This window comes from Cydia amplana, chromosome 4 (assembly GCF_948474715.1).
Source record: "Cydia amplana chromosome 4, ilCydAmpl1.1, whole genome shotgun sequence".
In the NCBI taxonomy this organism is placed as follows: Eukaryota; Metazoa; Arthropoda; class Insecta; order Lepidoptera; family Tortricidae; genus Cydia; species Cydia amplana.
Window position 1 is genome coordinate 11,229,180 of NC_086072.1, and position 15,846 is coordinate 11,245,025.

A 15,846-nucleotide genomic window follows, 5' to 3' on the forward strand; every position below is an offset into this window, starting at 1 on the left:
TTCACCAAACTATTGGGTCGCGTAGCCCTCACCTGGCGGTCCGGCGTGTGGTGCGCGGCGAGCGAGGTGGCGGGCACGCGGCCGGGCGAGGACAGCGGCGCGGGGCCCACGCACAGCACCATCGTGGCCTCGCTCTCCAGCAGCGGCAGCGGGACCACTGGCAGGTGCTCCTTGAACTCCTCCTCGCTGTCTACCCATTGCTGTAAACAAGTAGTATGTGAGAATCTATACGGTTCTAGAACTCATTTACATATACATCAAAATAGATAAAAAGAATAGCCAGAAAATGTCAGATGCAGATAGTCGTACCAGCGATTTTTTTACGATGTCGTCGATGACAATGCCATACAATTTTGCATGACGTGCGTGCGTGAGCGCGTGTAGCAACCAACTTCCCGGCTAGTGGCTTTTGTACCGCCGGCGGGACGAGATTTGTAGGTATAAATCCGAGGTCGCGCGGAAAGTTCCACAGGCCTGGGTGTACCTGGTGCTGCAGCATGTACTCGCGCAGGAAGGCGTCCTGCTGCGCGGCGGGCTGGTGCCGCGCGGCGGGGGCCAGCGGCGCGCCGAGCCAGCGCACCGCGTCGCGCGTGAGCCGCAGCGCGCCCGCCAGCCGGCCCAGCGCGAACTGCACGTGGTCCGTTGAGAGCCGCCAGCCGCTGTCGCGGTACACCTGTAAAGCGAACACACAATACAAAACACATTCCGGATATTTTTAGGGTTCCGTACCTTAAAAGGAAAAAAAAACCGGCCAAGTGCGAGTCGGACTCGCGCACGGAGGGTTCCGCACCATCAACAAAAAATAGAGCAAAACAAGCAAAAAAACGGTCACCCATCCAAGTACTGACCCCGCCCGACGTTGCTTAACTTCGGTCAAAAATCACGTTTGTTGTATGGGAGCCCCACTTAAATCTTTATTTTATTCTGTTTTTAGTATTTGTTGTTATAGCGGCAACAGAAATACATCATCTGTGAAAATTTCAACTGTCTAGCTATCACGGTTCGCGAGATACAGCCTGGTGACAGACGGACGGACGGACGGACAGCGGAGTCTTAGTAATAGGGTCCCGTTTTTACCCTTTGGGTACGGAACCCTAAAACACGGAACCCTTATAGGGTCACTTTGTTGTCGTCCGTCTGTCTGTCTGTCAAGACCCTTTATTTATCTCGGGAACGTGTGGAGTTATCGAGTTGAAATTACAACCATATACTGAGGTCTACAGTCCCTTTAAGCTGTCAAAAAATCAACAAACTTAACAAAAAAAGATACGACCGTTTACGCCGCAAAAAACGTATATTTTGACACCCTCAAGTGAATCAAAATTCATAGGGTACATACTTCCCGTTGACCTAAAACTATGAAATTTGGCAAGTAATATCTTCTTACACTACAAGTACAGGATAAAATCTCAAATTAAGCTGGAAAAATTACTGTCTTGTGTGAGACTTGAACTCACGGCCTCTGGAGTATCGATCCAGAAACACCGCCGCGGAGATCGCTATCCTGAAACATCTTTAGCAAAACTGAGAGATATCCACTGACCTGATAGGCCTGGTTGTAGCACCTGTACGCGTGTTTCTTCTGCCCCGCCTTGGAAAACCTGTGTCCAGCCAGCACCATGTGGAAGGCGTATTTCCTACACATAGCCTTCGACCCGGGTCCAGAGAGGAAGCAAAGCGATGCTTGTTCGAGTAGCATGGCGCTGCGGAGGTCGCTGTCCTCTGACGTCATGCGGATCAGCTGTTTAGCGGCCTCGCCGTGCAGGCCGGCGCTGCCGAGGCAGAGGACCGATAGCAGTGTAGCTCGCACCGCGTACTGCACCATCCTAGAAGCCATCAAAGTTATAAATCATATGAATGTCACGAATTTTCCATTCCAGTCTGGTTTCCTAAGGCAGTGTGCGACGAGGGAAAAGTGACTATCGGGATTGCCCTTTTCGTGGGGAAAATGTTAAGTAATTATATAACTAATATATCGTCATTGCCACCCAGTACGGATATGATGGTCGTTCTTGTCTACGTGACAGCGACAGCGTGATAAAACGGTGTCCGTCACTTTCTATCCCGCGGTGTTAAAAAGTGACAGTTATTTTATCACGTGCTGCGGGCTTAGCACGGGCGTATCATATTGCACGTGGTATGATACGTTGTCTTCTAACGTTATTGGTAAATTTGTCATATCGCTGAGCATGGCCCCGAGCTACGATAAGCCTACCACGTCGATATTGAATAAAGTTATCGACTATCATACGATAGTGACCACGACTGTCTATGCGTAGAGCTTATGAAAAATCTATTCAATGGCTGCCCTTATTCATATGTCGGACGTGTGTCGGACATAGTTTGAACATGAATAGTCAATTTTATTACTACACTTCCAAATTGAAAAGTGTTTAAATGAGTGACAGCTTTATACAAATTGACCTACATTATAACATGCACGGATAATCGTGTTTGACAATTGAGTCAATTGACAATAATTTGACATTGACAAGCATCGCGTACGCGCGTGATCAGTGAAAATATCAGAATACAAACCAAGTTGAAGAAAAATACTGATTTGCTGTGAAATCTAAAGAAAATGCCACGCATAATGTAAGTTTCTCTAAAAACCAATAATTTATTTACAGAAAAAGTTATAATTCGTTTGATCATAACTGATTTTGTCATGAATATGTTTTTCAGTCGATTCTTTGACGCAGAAGAAAATGCTAGCAAAATATATAACTCAGCATCCCCTGTTCGCCTACAGGGAGTACAGGGAGGACCATGAGCCTCTCGGAAGCCAGAGATAAGTGCAGTGCTGCATACAAGTTCTATGAGAGCACGATCCGTACAGATCAGTGGCATCAGTGGCAGCAGGCATGGAAGTCGGTAAGTACTATGCTAATAATTAATACAGATCAACCTCATCTCAAACTAAGCAAAGTTTGTAGTATGGATACAAGAAACATCCATAACTTAGCATTACTTAAAACATTCAGTGCCAGCGCGAGCTACGCGCTACGAGTGTAGCCGATAACACGGGAAAAACCGTATGTAGCAAAAAGCGCCTACGAACAGTGAACTCCCCTAGTGAGTCGCTGGCAGTTAATGTGTTAATGTTTGTTGTTTATCTTGTTGATATTAGCCCAAATCCAGTTTCTAACTACCGTTGCAGGTAGGGTCATCAAGTCATCACTGAATACAATTTAGCTGTTAAATGTGTCAATTATCTATAAATTCTATTTTTATTGTCAGACTTGTCGTTAATTGAGCTGCAAAGTTAGAAAAATCAATGTGGCAGCAACCCAGGCTCCACCTGCAGGCAGGCGAAGGAAGCCCTCCCGACACTCAACCCCAATCTGTCACGGAGGCTGCGACAGCTGAAGAGACCACAGCTCCGGCTTATAGCTGGGGCCATAACCGGCCACGCCTCATTTAACAAACACCTACTAACCCTACGTGTTACAGATAGCCCCCTCTGCAGGGCGTGCATGGAGGCAGAGGAGACAGCCGCCCACGTCATTCTCGAATGCCCAGGGGTGGCAGAATACCGGGCACAACACCTCGGCTCACCGGGGTCGCTCCCAGAAGTCGTCGGCAACGTCAAGGGTCTGCTAGGCTTCCTGGTAGAGCTGGGTTGGCAGGAATAGGCCGCCAACCCATCACGCAAAATAGGCGCAATAATATGACGTCGAGTTGCGGAAACCAAGCCCGCGAATACCTATAACCTATAACCTATAACCCAGGCTCCGCTAGCAGTGAGCGGTAACTCAACCAATTACCGGGAGAACTGGCTTGTCTAAAATGGATCCAGAAGAATCAAGGATTGGAGATGTAAGTACACCTTTCTTAAACTAAAACCATGAAGAGTTTATTGTGCCATTTAAAACTATTGACACTGATCTTCTACTATGACTATGTTCTACTAAGTGACAAAAGTTTGTTAAAAACTGTTCTATGACTACTATAATTGCATGAAGTTGTCATGGCAACAATGGATGTTGTAAAAGTTGATCCAACTGTAGATTAATTACCTAACTAGAAAGTTCTAGTTTGTTATACTTGTTTTTGGTAAACTAGAGTTAACAACATTGAAAGATACACTACTAAAATACCAATTGACATTTTTTTCACACTGCAGAAAAAGGTCATAATGATTGTAACAACAATTAAAAACTTTGGAACCCGTAGACCTCACTTTCAAAATTGTTTTTTTACCCTGTCTGAATATTGTAGAAGCTGGTTTTGTATGTAAGAATTCAAGTGTATTGACAAAAGAAAAACACCACCACACTTTGTGCCATGAATCTAAGACATAAGGATAAAATATTATTAATATTTAATTTTTACGTACAGTCTAACTGCACAGGTAAAAAGGCATTCGACTGCAGTTTCCAAACCGGCTTTACCTGTGCAGTTGAACTGTACAGTGTACATGCTAAACTGCGCAGGCATAGCCTAGTGTGTATTGCCAGCAGTTTAATTGAAAGATTTAAGTAGGTTCTCTTATTTTAAATGTTTTCATTTGCAATACCCTAAGTGGTTTGATTGTATACGTGACAATGGGAAGAATTATGATTTTAGCAGCCTATGTATGTAGGTATGTATGTATGTGTGTGGGTATGTTTGTGTCGTGTATTACCCTAGCATAAAAGCTTAACTACTGAGACAAATATTGTTGAATAAGATGTTCATTGGTATGTTTTTATGCCGCAGGTGGCATAGACTACACTTTAATACATAATAGGTACTCTTTAATAAAATAATAATAACAAAAATGCTTTAAATAACGGATTAATAGTTACTGGAACAAAATTTAATTTATTTTCAGTCGAAACGAAATCGGACCAATGAAACTATAAAATCCCCCTGACTTAAAAACGACAGCTTTCTAAAAATGACATTAATTTCTTATAATTTGCAAATGAACCTCTGTACTAGCCTGCGCCACTATAGAATCATGACCTCATCTAATCTATTTGTTTCTGTTTCAGTCATAACATATTGGAGGACACTCAAGTTATCGAGGACACGATAGAAATTAACTAAAATCTGCAGCCTCAATTATTTAATGACTTATTTAGAAAAGGGATAGTCATAATATTTAGCTATAGAACGAGAGAGTGCGCCAAAAAAAAGTTCTGACTTTCTGCCTGGAACACACTTCTCAGCAGGCACGTCCATGCATTTCGAAGTCAATAGTAAAAGTGTTTATTTGTTAAGCATATGTAGGTGAAACTATTACAGTGGTATTTAAAAGGTTTTTTCTAACAAACCTTTAAGTTGCAATGTATGTATCAAGTACATATTACAAGATAAATTAGACCCCACGTCTCTATTCGATTGAGCTAAAACTTAATATACATTATTTAAGTTGGGTGATAACTGATAACGCAATATTATGGTACCACCGAATATCTGATGATGGACGCAGGATGTGGGCAAAGAAACTCTTTGATATATATAAAGCAACCTAATTTGTGTTTGGGTTTCTTAGAAATTGTTTTTATGAGTAGGTATTAATTGCCTGTTAAGGCCCCAGTACACAATGCGCCATTCTGGGGGACGCATTTATGCGTTAGAGGGAGCAAGTGATATTGCTATCTCATTCTACCGCATGGCTGCGTCCCTTGGTTTGGCCGGCGATGGCCCATTGTGTACAGGGGCCTTTATAGTCGGCAATAAAAACTTTTATCAAAAATATCATTTTTATTTGACAAGATATGTACTTACCACCTTATTCATAAAACTTTACGGACCTGATTTAGTTAAATAATTTTTTATCCCTTTCTTTCAAATACATAAGGGAGCCGGTCTACCTAGCTTTATTTGACGTTCATAAGCGCATTGTAATTATGCCTACTTGAATAAACTATCTTTTATCTTATCTTTATCTAAGTCAAAATGACAGATAAAGACAAACGATTCATAGCTAATTCAGGGCAGTAACACTTTTATGAATAATGCCACTAGGCTAAGCGTATTATGAGACGCAGGCGACGCAGTTCATGCAGCGCAGCACAGAGCAGATTTTGTAAAGTATGGAACGTCCTTACTCTGGAGTGTGCGTACCTAAAGGACGTTCTATACTTTACAAAAATCGCTCTGTGCTGCGCTGCGTGACCTACGTCGCCTGCGTCTCAGCATACGCTTAAGTTTCCGTCACACAGGCGCGTTTCCCGGGCGGGGCGTGAGCGTTTTATATGTAAAAGCGGCGCGCCCCGCTAACGCCCCGCCCGGAAAACGCGCCTGTGTGACGAAGCCTTTAGCCTTACGGCTTGGCCATGACATTGCTCGACTGGCTTCGGCTAAGGCGACAACCATAGGTTGTAGCGAGACACAGCGATCGGACCTTTCGTTCCCATCTAGCCTTCCCTGCCTTAGCCGGAGCCAGTCGCGCAATGTGGCCAACGCGTTAGTATTTTTATAGTTTACCCCGCGACATCATTAGTAGTTTGTTTCAGTTCTTATAAATTGAAATATATGTCATACACTAAAGATAAAGTGATCAAGTCCACCGGTGGCCAAGGCTGGAAACGAGGCAGGGTACGCGGCTAACGTCCCAAATTCTCTTATGTAAGTACATATATATGTTTTGACGACCGGTCTGGTCTAATGGGTAGTCACCCTGTCTGTGAAGCCGCGGTCCTGGTTCGAATCCCGGTAAGGGCATTAATTTGTGTGATGAGCACAGATATTTGTTCCCGAGTCATGGATGTTTTCTATGTATTTAAGTATTTGTATATTATATATATTAGTCTAAGAGCTTAATATATATAATCCACTCGTACTTTTCGCAATCGTACTTTTTGTACTCTGTCACAGAATAAATAATAGTACTACTCTGTTCGATTACGCCTAGGTATGTGTTAAGAAAAAGTAGAAGACATATACAACTATGCGTGAAGCAATTGTGAGTCAGGTGGAATTTGCTCATGGTCTTCCTGCAGGCGCTCAAGTGGTTTGTGTACTTTCATCACCTGACACTACTATTCCCCCAAATAAAACGCCTGGCATTGTTATATTTGAATTAAATATATAATTAGCTATGATATCATTTTACAACCCCTTTGTTGCCCATCCACTCACACACCCACCGCTGAACTGCTGCCATGCTGGATTAATTAATAATGATAGTATGGCCCACTAACTAGAGGGATTACGTTGCGCTATAAATTGCATAAGTACCTATTTCCGTGGCTAACTCTCCGGTTATATCGTTGTCTGAGTACTCTGAGTGTGTCTGAGACCAAAACACTTTTTCCCTTTTCAGGTCATTACTATGTATACCTATACATTACGGCCCTCGCTCCGAGCCGTTCCTGGTGCAAAAGCTGCCCATAGTAATCCAGCGTTGAAAAGTTGCTAGCATCATGGGCACTTTCGCACCGGGGACGACAATTAATGATTTGTTTGTATACCATAATTTAATGTGAAAATAAACTTGGTTTATCTTTTTGGCAATAGTTGTGTTATTTACCCATTTATAATATTCTCTCCAGCAGCACAGAGCCGATATTGTTAAGAGCCCATCAACGTGCACACTAGCGCCACTGCTAAATAATCGTGATTATTTCAAATTAACGTCAGGTATTTAAAAAAGGGGGCCGCTACGTACTGTATTTTGTATTTGGGGCATTATCTATGAAAAGGGACCTTATTGTCGATGGCGCTTACATCGCGCGGCATTATATTTATATCGGAGCATCTTTAATAATGACGTAAGCGCCATCGACAATAAGGTCCCTTTTCATAGATTCCGTCACATTTAAGTACCTCTTGAATACATCAAACTAGTTTTTATGTTTCTGGATTCTTCAATCTATGCGTCCAAAGTTAAAACGGCCGTTTTTGTTTTAAGTTCATAGATCGGCGAATCCAGCAACATAAAACTAGTTTTTCTACTCCAGCACTTAAATGTGTCAATTAAATGACTGACAGTGATATCTAAAGCAATGTCATTTGAATGCTTTGTCTATAGGCTCATAAGATGACTGCTAGCAGTCATCTTATGAGTATAATACAACTGCTTTATTTTTTTTTAAAGATACAAGTTCCGATCATCTTTCGTTAAATTTAAATTATCACGATTATTTAGCAGTGGCGCTAGTGTGCACGTTGACGGGCTCTTAACTTACCTAGTAAACATAGAAGACTGACAACAGTGCCAACGCCGCGAGAATATTGACATTGTTGTTAATGGATTTAACATAGTTTTTTAAAATTTAACATTAATTATTAGAGTATTAAACTCTGTCTGACCGTAGTTATAGTTACTAAACTAGGTAGACTTATAGCATAATAGAGCATTTAGGAATATTCTTATTTAACCTTTTGACCGCCACCATAGAGAAATATAGTAAGACAAGAGTGCTCACTCCATACATCAGCAGACTATTAATTTCAGTGTCTACATCTAGCATCGAGTAGCGGAACTATCAGTACTGCTACTTGACAGTAGATGTCGCACCGACCGGAAAGTCTTATCTCAACAGCATAAGACTTTCCTGTCGGTGCTACATCTATTGTCAAGTAGCAGTACTGATAGTTCCGCTACTCGATGCTAGATGCTAATAGTCTTTTTGGTACTGAAACTGATGTATGGAGTGAGCACTCTATGTATTTTTTTCTCTATGCCGCCACAGACTAACTAGATGCGTCTTTAAATAAGAACGTGCTTAAAATGCTTTAATTATACTATAGTGTATATATATGAAAGTCGGATTAAATACATTTAGAAGCTATAAGTAGTAACAGTGACAGATTTTGTACGCTAAAATGAAAAATAAGAATAAGCGACACCTACATGCGGGGAATGCTGTTTTGTATGAAGATTGACCATAGAAAAATAGGTAAATAGATTAGGTAGGTATTTGTGTGATAGTAAAACATAGTTGGTTATAGGCGAAATAAGTATTTATTAAGCTGGCTCGCACGCGCACATTCTCAAGAGCCCATCAACGTGCACACTAGCGCCACTGCTAAATAATCATGATTATTTCAATTTAACGAAAGATATTTAAAAAAGGGGGGCCGCTACGTACTGTATCTTGTATTAAAGTACCTTGTGAATATATCAAACTAGTTTCTATGTTGCTGAATTCGTCAATCTATAAACTCAAAACAAAAACGGCCGTTTTAACTTGGACGCATAGATTGACGAATCCAGCAACATAGAAACTAGTTTGATGTACGAGTATTCAAAAGGTACTTTAATACAAGATACAATGCGTAGCGGCCCCCTTTTTTAAATATATTTCGTTAAATTGAAATAATCACGATTACTTAGCAGTGGCGCTAGTGTGCAGGTTGATGGGCTCTTAACAACAGCCGGTTTTGTGCATGATGCTTAGGAAGTCCTCGGGGAGCGCCTTCCTTAATTTCCCCCTGTATCCACGAGAAGTTTTCTGGAAGAAAAATAAGGAAATAAGTAACAACAGGTTCATGTGGCAGCTATGAATGAAATATTTTCACATGAGTGCAGGCTATTTGCACCCAAAATATAGCTACTAGTAACTAATCGACGGGAACGACCATTTCGGGGAATAATATCCATTGGTTTTTATATATATTATCCGCTAGTTTTTATATATATGTATTATCCATTGGAGTCTCGTGAAGAGCAATATGAACGCTTACTGATGCACACCAAAAATATGAAAGTTAAGTTTTGTCCTAGACTCGAGGTTGCTGCTTGCTGCGCATTCCGCTAGTCATCAAGCAATAGGCATGTATTATTTTTTTTGAATAAAAATATGACTAAGTATGTTTGTCAACAATGCAGCACATTAGAACTAGAACTGGATGCCTTAGTTAAACCTTAAATGCATTCCCAGATTATGATATGATATGATATGATTTATTTATCTCACAATATACAATTTCACTTAAAATTACACATGGTAGATTTTCAGGAATTTATATTGTGATTGTCAGTTTTTTTCACATAATGAATAATTGAATATGAAGAATAACAGTATGTATCCTAGACCCAGTAACTACTTAACATAACTATCAAACAATAGTTACCTATCTCATTGCACAATACAGCCACACTCATACTTATTCAAAAAAGTTACTAAGACACGCCTAGTGGAACGTCACAGTTTTTTATGTCTAGTAAGTACTTAATTCAGTGCTCAAGAGAACTTACCTTCTGTGTGCAAGTTGCTCGAGAAAGGTATTGACTTACAGTAGTCTGGCCAATGGACAAGCCATCATCTTGACTAGTCCCGCGTTGGTAGTTGCCATCAGCTACCAGTATTACAGCTAATACTGTTAAAACCTAAAACAAATAAGAACATAGATGTAATATTTGTACCTAGGTAAGTAGACTTTCCCCTTTAGGTTAGGATATGAATGTTGAGGTAAAAAGTGGCTTAAATAAGTAACCTCTGTTAGTAAGTATAAGATTGTGCAACAGAATATCTTAACATACTAATTTTTACAATTATAATATGAGATAGTATTTAAGAGTTTAGTAGCATTGTCATTGAGACGCCTGTCTTACATGGAATACATATTAACTTTAAAGAAACACTACAATTTTATTAAGCTTTACCTTTAAGGTGTTTTGGTAATCCATCACCGTTTTGAGACTCTGCGTTAAGTTCGGCACATAAATGCACTGCACACTCCTTACACTCTGTAAATATGCCGAAACTCTTCGTCTGGCATATCAAACGGGTTCCAAGCGTTTCTTAAAGCTATGCACGAGATTTTTCGACGCTTTGTTTCTTCAACAGCAGCCGCGAGTAGGAATAATAAAATTTGACTTCCCTGCAAATAAAATATTGACTATATTATATAAAGCGGAACATTGTAACTAATAACTCTCAATATAATCATAGAAAAACGGATATTTACCTGTAATTTGTATTTGTAATAGGTTTATTCACTAGTTTTGCTTTCACGACAAGGCTTATCGTCACCTAAGAAGCACTTAGATAAAATTAACTAAGTTGAACTGTCAAAATGGGATAATATGTCAAATTATCCAACCCCCATGTTATGCAAATTGTCTTCTGTCATCTACCGCTGTCAAATGTGGATAACTCCATATATCGTCTGCTACCATAGTATGCATGATAAAATCGTCGGTAACTAACGTTTTATTCACATATTTTATACCATATTGCGTGATAACTGCTACCGTGCTAAGCCCACTGGATAAAAACCATCCATAATACGCCTGCAGGTTCACTGTTGCTGCCGGACGGACGCTACTTTCGCACACGTAGCTAACGGAAGGCTGTTAACTGATTGTGTCACGCGTATTCATTATTTTTGAAACAGATGAGATAGTATAGGCATTGTATAAAACTAGTGGCTCTGTAAGCTGTAGGATTCGCGAAGACCTACATATGACTCCATCGTTTTGGAATAAAAATAAAAACTGAGTCGACTAACAATCTAAGTATATATATAATTATCGATGCTTACCAAATTTCACGAGAATCAGTTCAGAAATGCGACCTATAGAGAGAACATCCGGACAAACAAAAGCATTTTTACCCAAGCTGAAACAGAGACATACGCTTCGCTCTGTCTATTAGTAGGCAAATTAGATACTTAACGCAAACATTAGTTACCTGCAGGTATTCAAATAAGTCACGATACTCTCCTCCATATAGCCATGCGTTTTCTTATTAGCGTCTCCCGCCATGAACGCACTGACCGCGGCCATCTCCAAGGCCCCGGCGTAGCACAGCCACGCGCTGTCGGCGTAGAACTCGCGCTTGGCCGTGTGGTACGTGTCGAAGGCGCGCTGCCATTGCCCTAATAGGAACCAGAGGTCGCCTAGACGACGTAATTGGAGCTCCGGGCAATCGCTGGAATAGCTGAAATTCAACAATGCAAAGTCAGCGAACGGAAAATTACTACTCTTAAAAGTCTTAAGAGCAAGCCAGGAGCTAATGTTGTGTGCGTAATGGCAATTAATCTTTCTTAGGGCCGTCACGGTGAAGTAAATGAGGCCAAATGTTGTATTGGGTAAGTATAGTGCTAGCTAGCATATTAACATTAGGAGAATCTTTGAACTGACTTTTTTTATACCCGGGGCGGCCCTCTATATATTATTGGACTTGTGTTCTATTGTACATAGAGATAAAGTTGATGATCCATTGGACTGTCAAGATAGTTTTAACGACTTTTTATTACTGTTTTTGTGATAAACCTAACTGCTTTATTTTTTTATAACTTCTCCTTAAATCCTTTAATAAATTATTATTTATTTAAATTAAATAAATGAATATTACTCACATTACAGTATTGTTGCCAGTTGTATTCCCACCCTTTCCTGTACCAAACCATCTTTTGGTTGCAGACAGTAGTGATCTACTAACACCTTTTCTATTTGCAACCTGAAAATCACTTTATATAGTTACAATTCATTGAAAGTAACCCACCCAATACCAATAAATAACAACAGCCATTGTACATACCAATTCAGATAGCTGCGATATTTGTTTTTCTAAATATGGAAGCAGTGCTTTGCCAGCATACTCTTGAAGAAATTTCTTGATGGAATCAATATCATTGCCATTGAGAGCAAGTCCATGGACTTCAGTGGAGTAATCTAGTGGTTTTACACTGACATTCATACTCTCTGAGCTGCCTGAGAATGAGTGAGTCTAAAAGAATATTCATGCATTATTTGACAAATAGTTAAATATGTGAATGAACCACACCACTTGGAATTTCAAAATTAGATTATTGCATGGTTTCACTACCCTTTTAACATTTTGAAATCCCAAGAAAAGTATAAAAGTGTGTTAAATTAATATGTAACTTGGTCATCACACTCATCACTAGTCTCACCTGTAAGCTGTTAGCGTTATCATAAACATCACTCTCAGAAGTAGTCAGTGGATGTAAACCTTCTGGTGGAACATTTTGATTGGGTACAGTACCATCATCTGGAAAGAAAACCATAAACCTATAATTTGTTGATATTTTGCACTTGTTGGAAATTAGTATAAACATACATACTTTTAGTTTTTGTATACCCCATACATAGTGTTACAGCTTGGTAAAATAATTACCAACACAGTTGTCATTGACTTTAATACACAATAATTACAAAAAATTAATTACCTGATGTGCCAGCTCCAACAGGAAAAGGCTGAGGATCTGGGGGTGTTGTTGGCAGGTTTGATACTGATGATAATATTTCACTCTGAAATTAATTATCAAATTAATTGTTAATTGTTAAATAAGATATATATCAAAACACAGATACATACAGTTGAATCATTAGATCGTTTTATATACTGAGCCCAGTAATCTGTTGGCAAACTTGGATCTGAGGTGCTTTTAGAGTTAATTGACAGCATAAAACAGTTGCTGGAGCCAAAGGTTTGTTTCAAGGTCTCAAATGCAGCATCAGCCCTGAAATAATGAGAATTTGTATTAGTTGAACAAATGGAAAGCTTTATTTAGATTTGTTTGAATAGTAAAATGAGTTAAGCATCTTACTTGTCCCCTATGAGGCTGGCATCGTCACTACGAGTGTATGGAAGCCTCTATAAAAATGAAGAATAAAAAAAATAAAATCTTACTTGTCTTTGCTTACAGCAGAAACATCATGTAACAAAAGATATGACTTCAGTACACCATTGTTGAACCACTTTGGCAATTTCGGTGGTGTAATGTTTTGCAGCTGTGCATACTGCTGATTTAAGGTGTTGAATGTGTCAATGATATTATCATCGAGGGTTGTGCCCACAATGATGCAAGAGAGGAAGTGGTTGGTGTACTCATGGTCAGACGGGAACTGCACCTCAAGATAAGTCTCTCTCCAAGCATCAAACCAAGGTGTTGATTGAGGAACATCAAATTTTCTGCCATCTGGAAATATTAATAACTTATTTGATTTGAAAAAAAAAATGTTTTTTTTTTCTTTACCTTTCTCCAGCAGTAATTTATGTTGGCTGGAGTAATGACCTAATGTAACTAGTTTCTGTAACCATTTTCATTTTTATGACAAGTTTTTTTTTTGCCATCTGTACAGTCAGCTGCAAAAAAGCATTGGCACTTTATGAATGAACTCCATTCATAATGTGTCTATGCAATTTTGGATGTACATGTCTTTGAATCCTAATCTATTACTTATACTTATAGAGAATGTGTATTCAAGAGTCATTGGGGCTGCACATTTTGTCTCTGTCATCACAAAACCTCATAGAACTTGCATAAGTATACCAAGGCTGCAAGATTTGTAAAATACAAATTAATATATGGAGTTAAACAAAAAAAGGTTCAATTGTAAACTGTGTTCTTGTATCCTAGCCAACTTACTACCCAATTGAAATTGTTCTTACATTTTAACAAATTGGGACAATCACTGGTGAAAACTTATTATTATAGTAGGCTATAATATAAAAACAAGGTTAAAACCAAACATGATGTTCTCCTAAGAATCCATAATGAAGCTGTGAGTTTATTAACCTTACCTAGCTCTAGCAAAACGGTGTTCTCAGTGTAGTTGTGCAAGACTGCATTGTTCAATTGTTTCCTTGCTTCAGTGGGTGGCAGGGGTTTCCAATGAACATCCCTTATTATCAGTTTCCAGTTTTTAACAATACATACACTTCCACCAGGCTCCCGAATCTGACCTATGATGAAATTAAGTTTAATTAGAAATACTAAACTATAACGGGCTAAGAAAAAAAAAGAAATACGAACCCCAAATCAAGACACACCCAACAAAACGGATTTTTATTACAATTTAAAAGTACTCCTACCTTCCCAGTCCATACTTGTGAACGGCTGTAACAGCTCCGTAAAAGATAAATTGTTTTTTGAAATAACATGTTCTACTTTTGGACTGCATAGTACTGCAATGATAGGCGAAAAGGAGCTTTGAATAAATTCTTGCGCAGTTTTTCCCGATCTAGCCATATTTGTTTTCAATTATCTACGAGAGTTTCATCTTATAAGTTTCACACAGGTTTCTCGATTCTGCTTTCCTCTGAAAGGAAACACAATACTACGAGATACTAAAATATTAAACTGATTTCAGTGATTTCACATTCACACTCAACATTCTCAACGAGAAGAAAACAGGCAGCAGCAGACACCCATCAACAAATGACATACTGTCACATCACAGTCATCACACACGTCAATATTGACAATTGAAGGAGCGTTCGAAAACCATCATTTATTAGAGCCTTTCCTCTACCTATTATATAGTTGGTCAAACCAATTATTCAGTCAGTAAGAACCACGAAAACTATACTGTACCGTAACAGACTACCGCACCGCACCGCGACCTTGATGCGTAGTCTGTTACGGTTTTACATTCGATTATAAAGGCCAGTCCAGGCGGGAACAATTTTTCGCCAATCCCGATCAAGTGATGCGGACGCAAACTTCAATTTGGCTCGCCGATTACTTATGACCGACATTAGCGATAAAATCATAATATATGGAGGTACGGACTAGTATTCGCGTTCGGGGGCTTTAAGCGCTCAAATATCACCATAAATCTAAAATTGGTGATTGAATAGGAAATTGACGTCATTTCTTTTCTGATCAAATCCAATCGGTCGATTATAGGTACTAAGTAGTTCGCGTCCTTTGATGTCATTTTGATGTGCATTGAAAAACCACATCAAGACATAGATGGTAGTATTTCTATAGATGTGGCCTACCGCGTGCCCCCGTAAGGGATAGACATAGATGACGTCACAAACCCGGGGATACCATATAGGTAAAAATTACCCCAATATTACCAAATATTGGGGTAATTTTAATCACGTTCGCGAGTTGTTCGCCTACGTAAGACGCAGCGATAAATAAAATATCAATGGGCCAATTTTCTTTTTATTTTATTTTATTTAGAAAACAAATAAGTCT

The 15,846-nt window shown here is 39.5% G+C and overlaps 1 protein-coding gene across 1 annotated transcript; it reads right to left on the reverse strand.

The window, feature by feature from the left end:
• Nucleotides 1-20: 20 nt before the first annotated feature.
• LOC134647518 (trafficking protein particle complex subunit 8-like) lies at nt 21-15,008 on the reverse strand (the record flags this gene model as incomplete). Its single annotated transcript, XM_063501869.1, has 12 exons — nt 14,730-15,008; nt 14,439-14,600; nt 13,545-13,833; nt 13,230-13,374; nt 13,081-13,162; nt 12,805-12,902; nt 12,429-12,617; nt 12,247-12,347; nt 11,577-11,825; nt 1,544-1,826; nt 485-673; nt 21-200 (listed from the first exon to the last, which is right to left on the reverse strand). Coding segments are annotated over exons 1-12 (2,124 nt in total), but the record flags the coding sequence as incomplete, so codon positions are not given.
• Between the last annotated feature and the right edge of the window lie 838 nt (nt 15,009-15,846).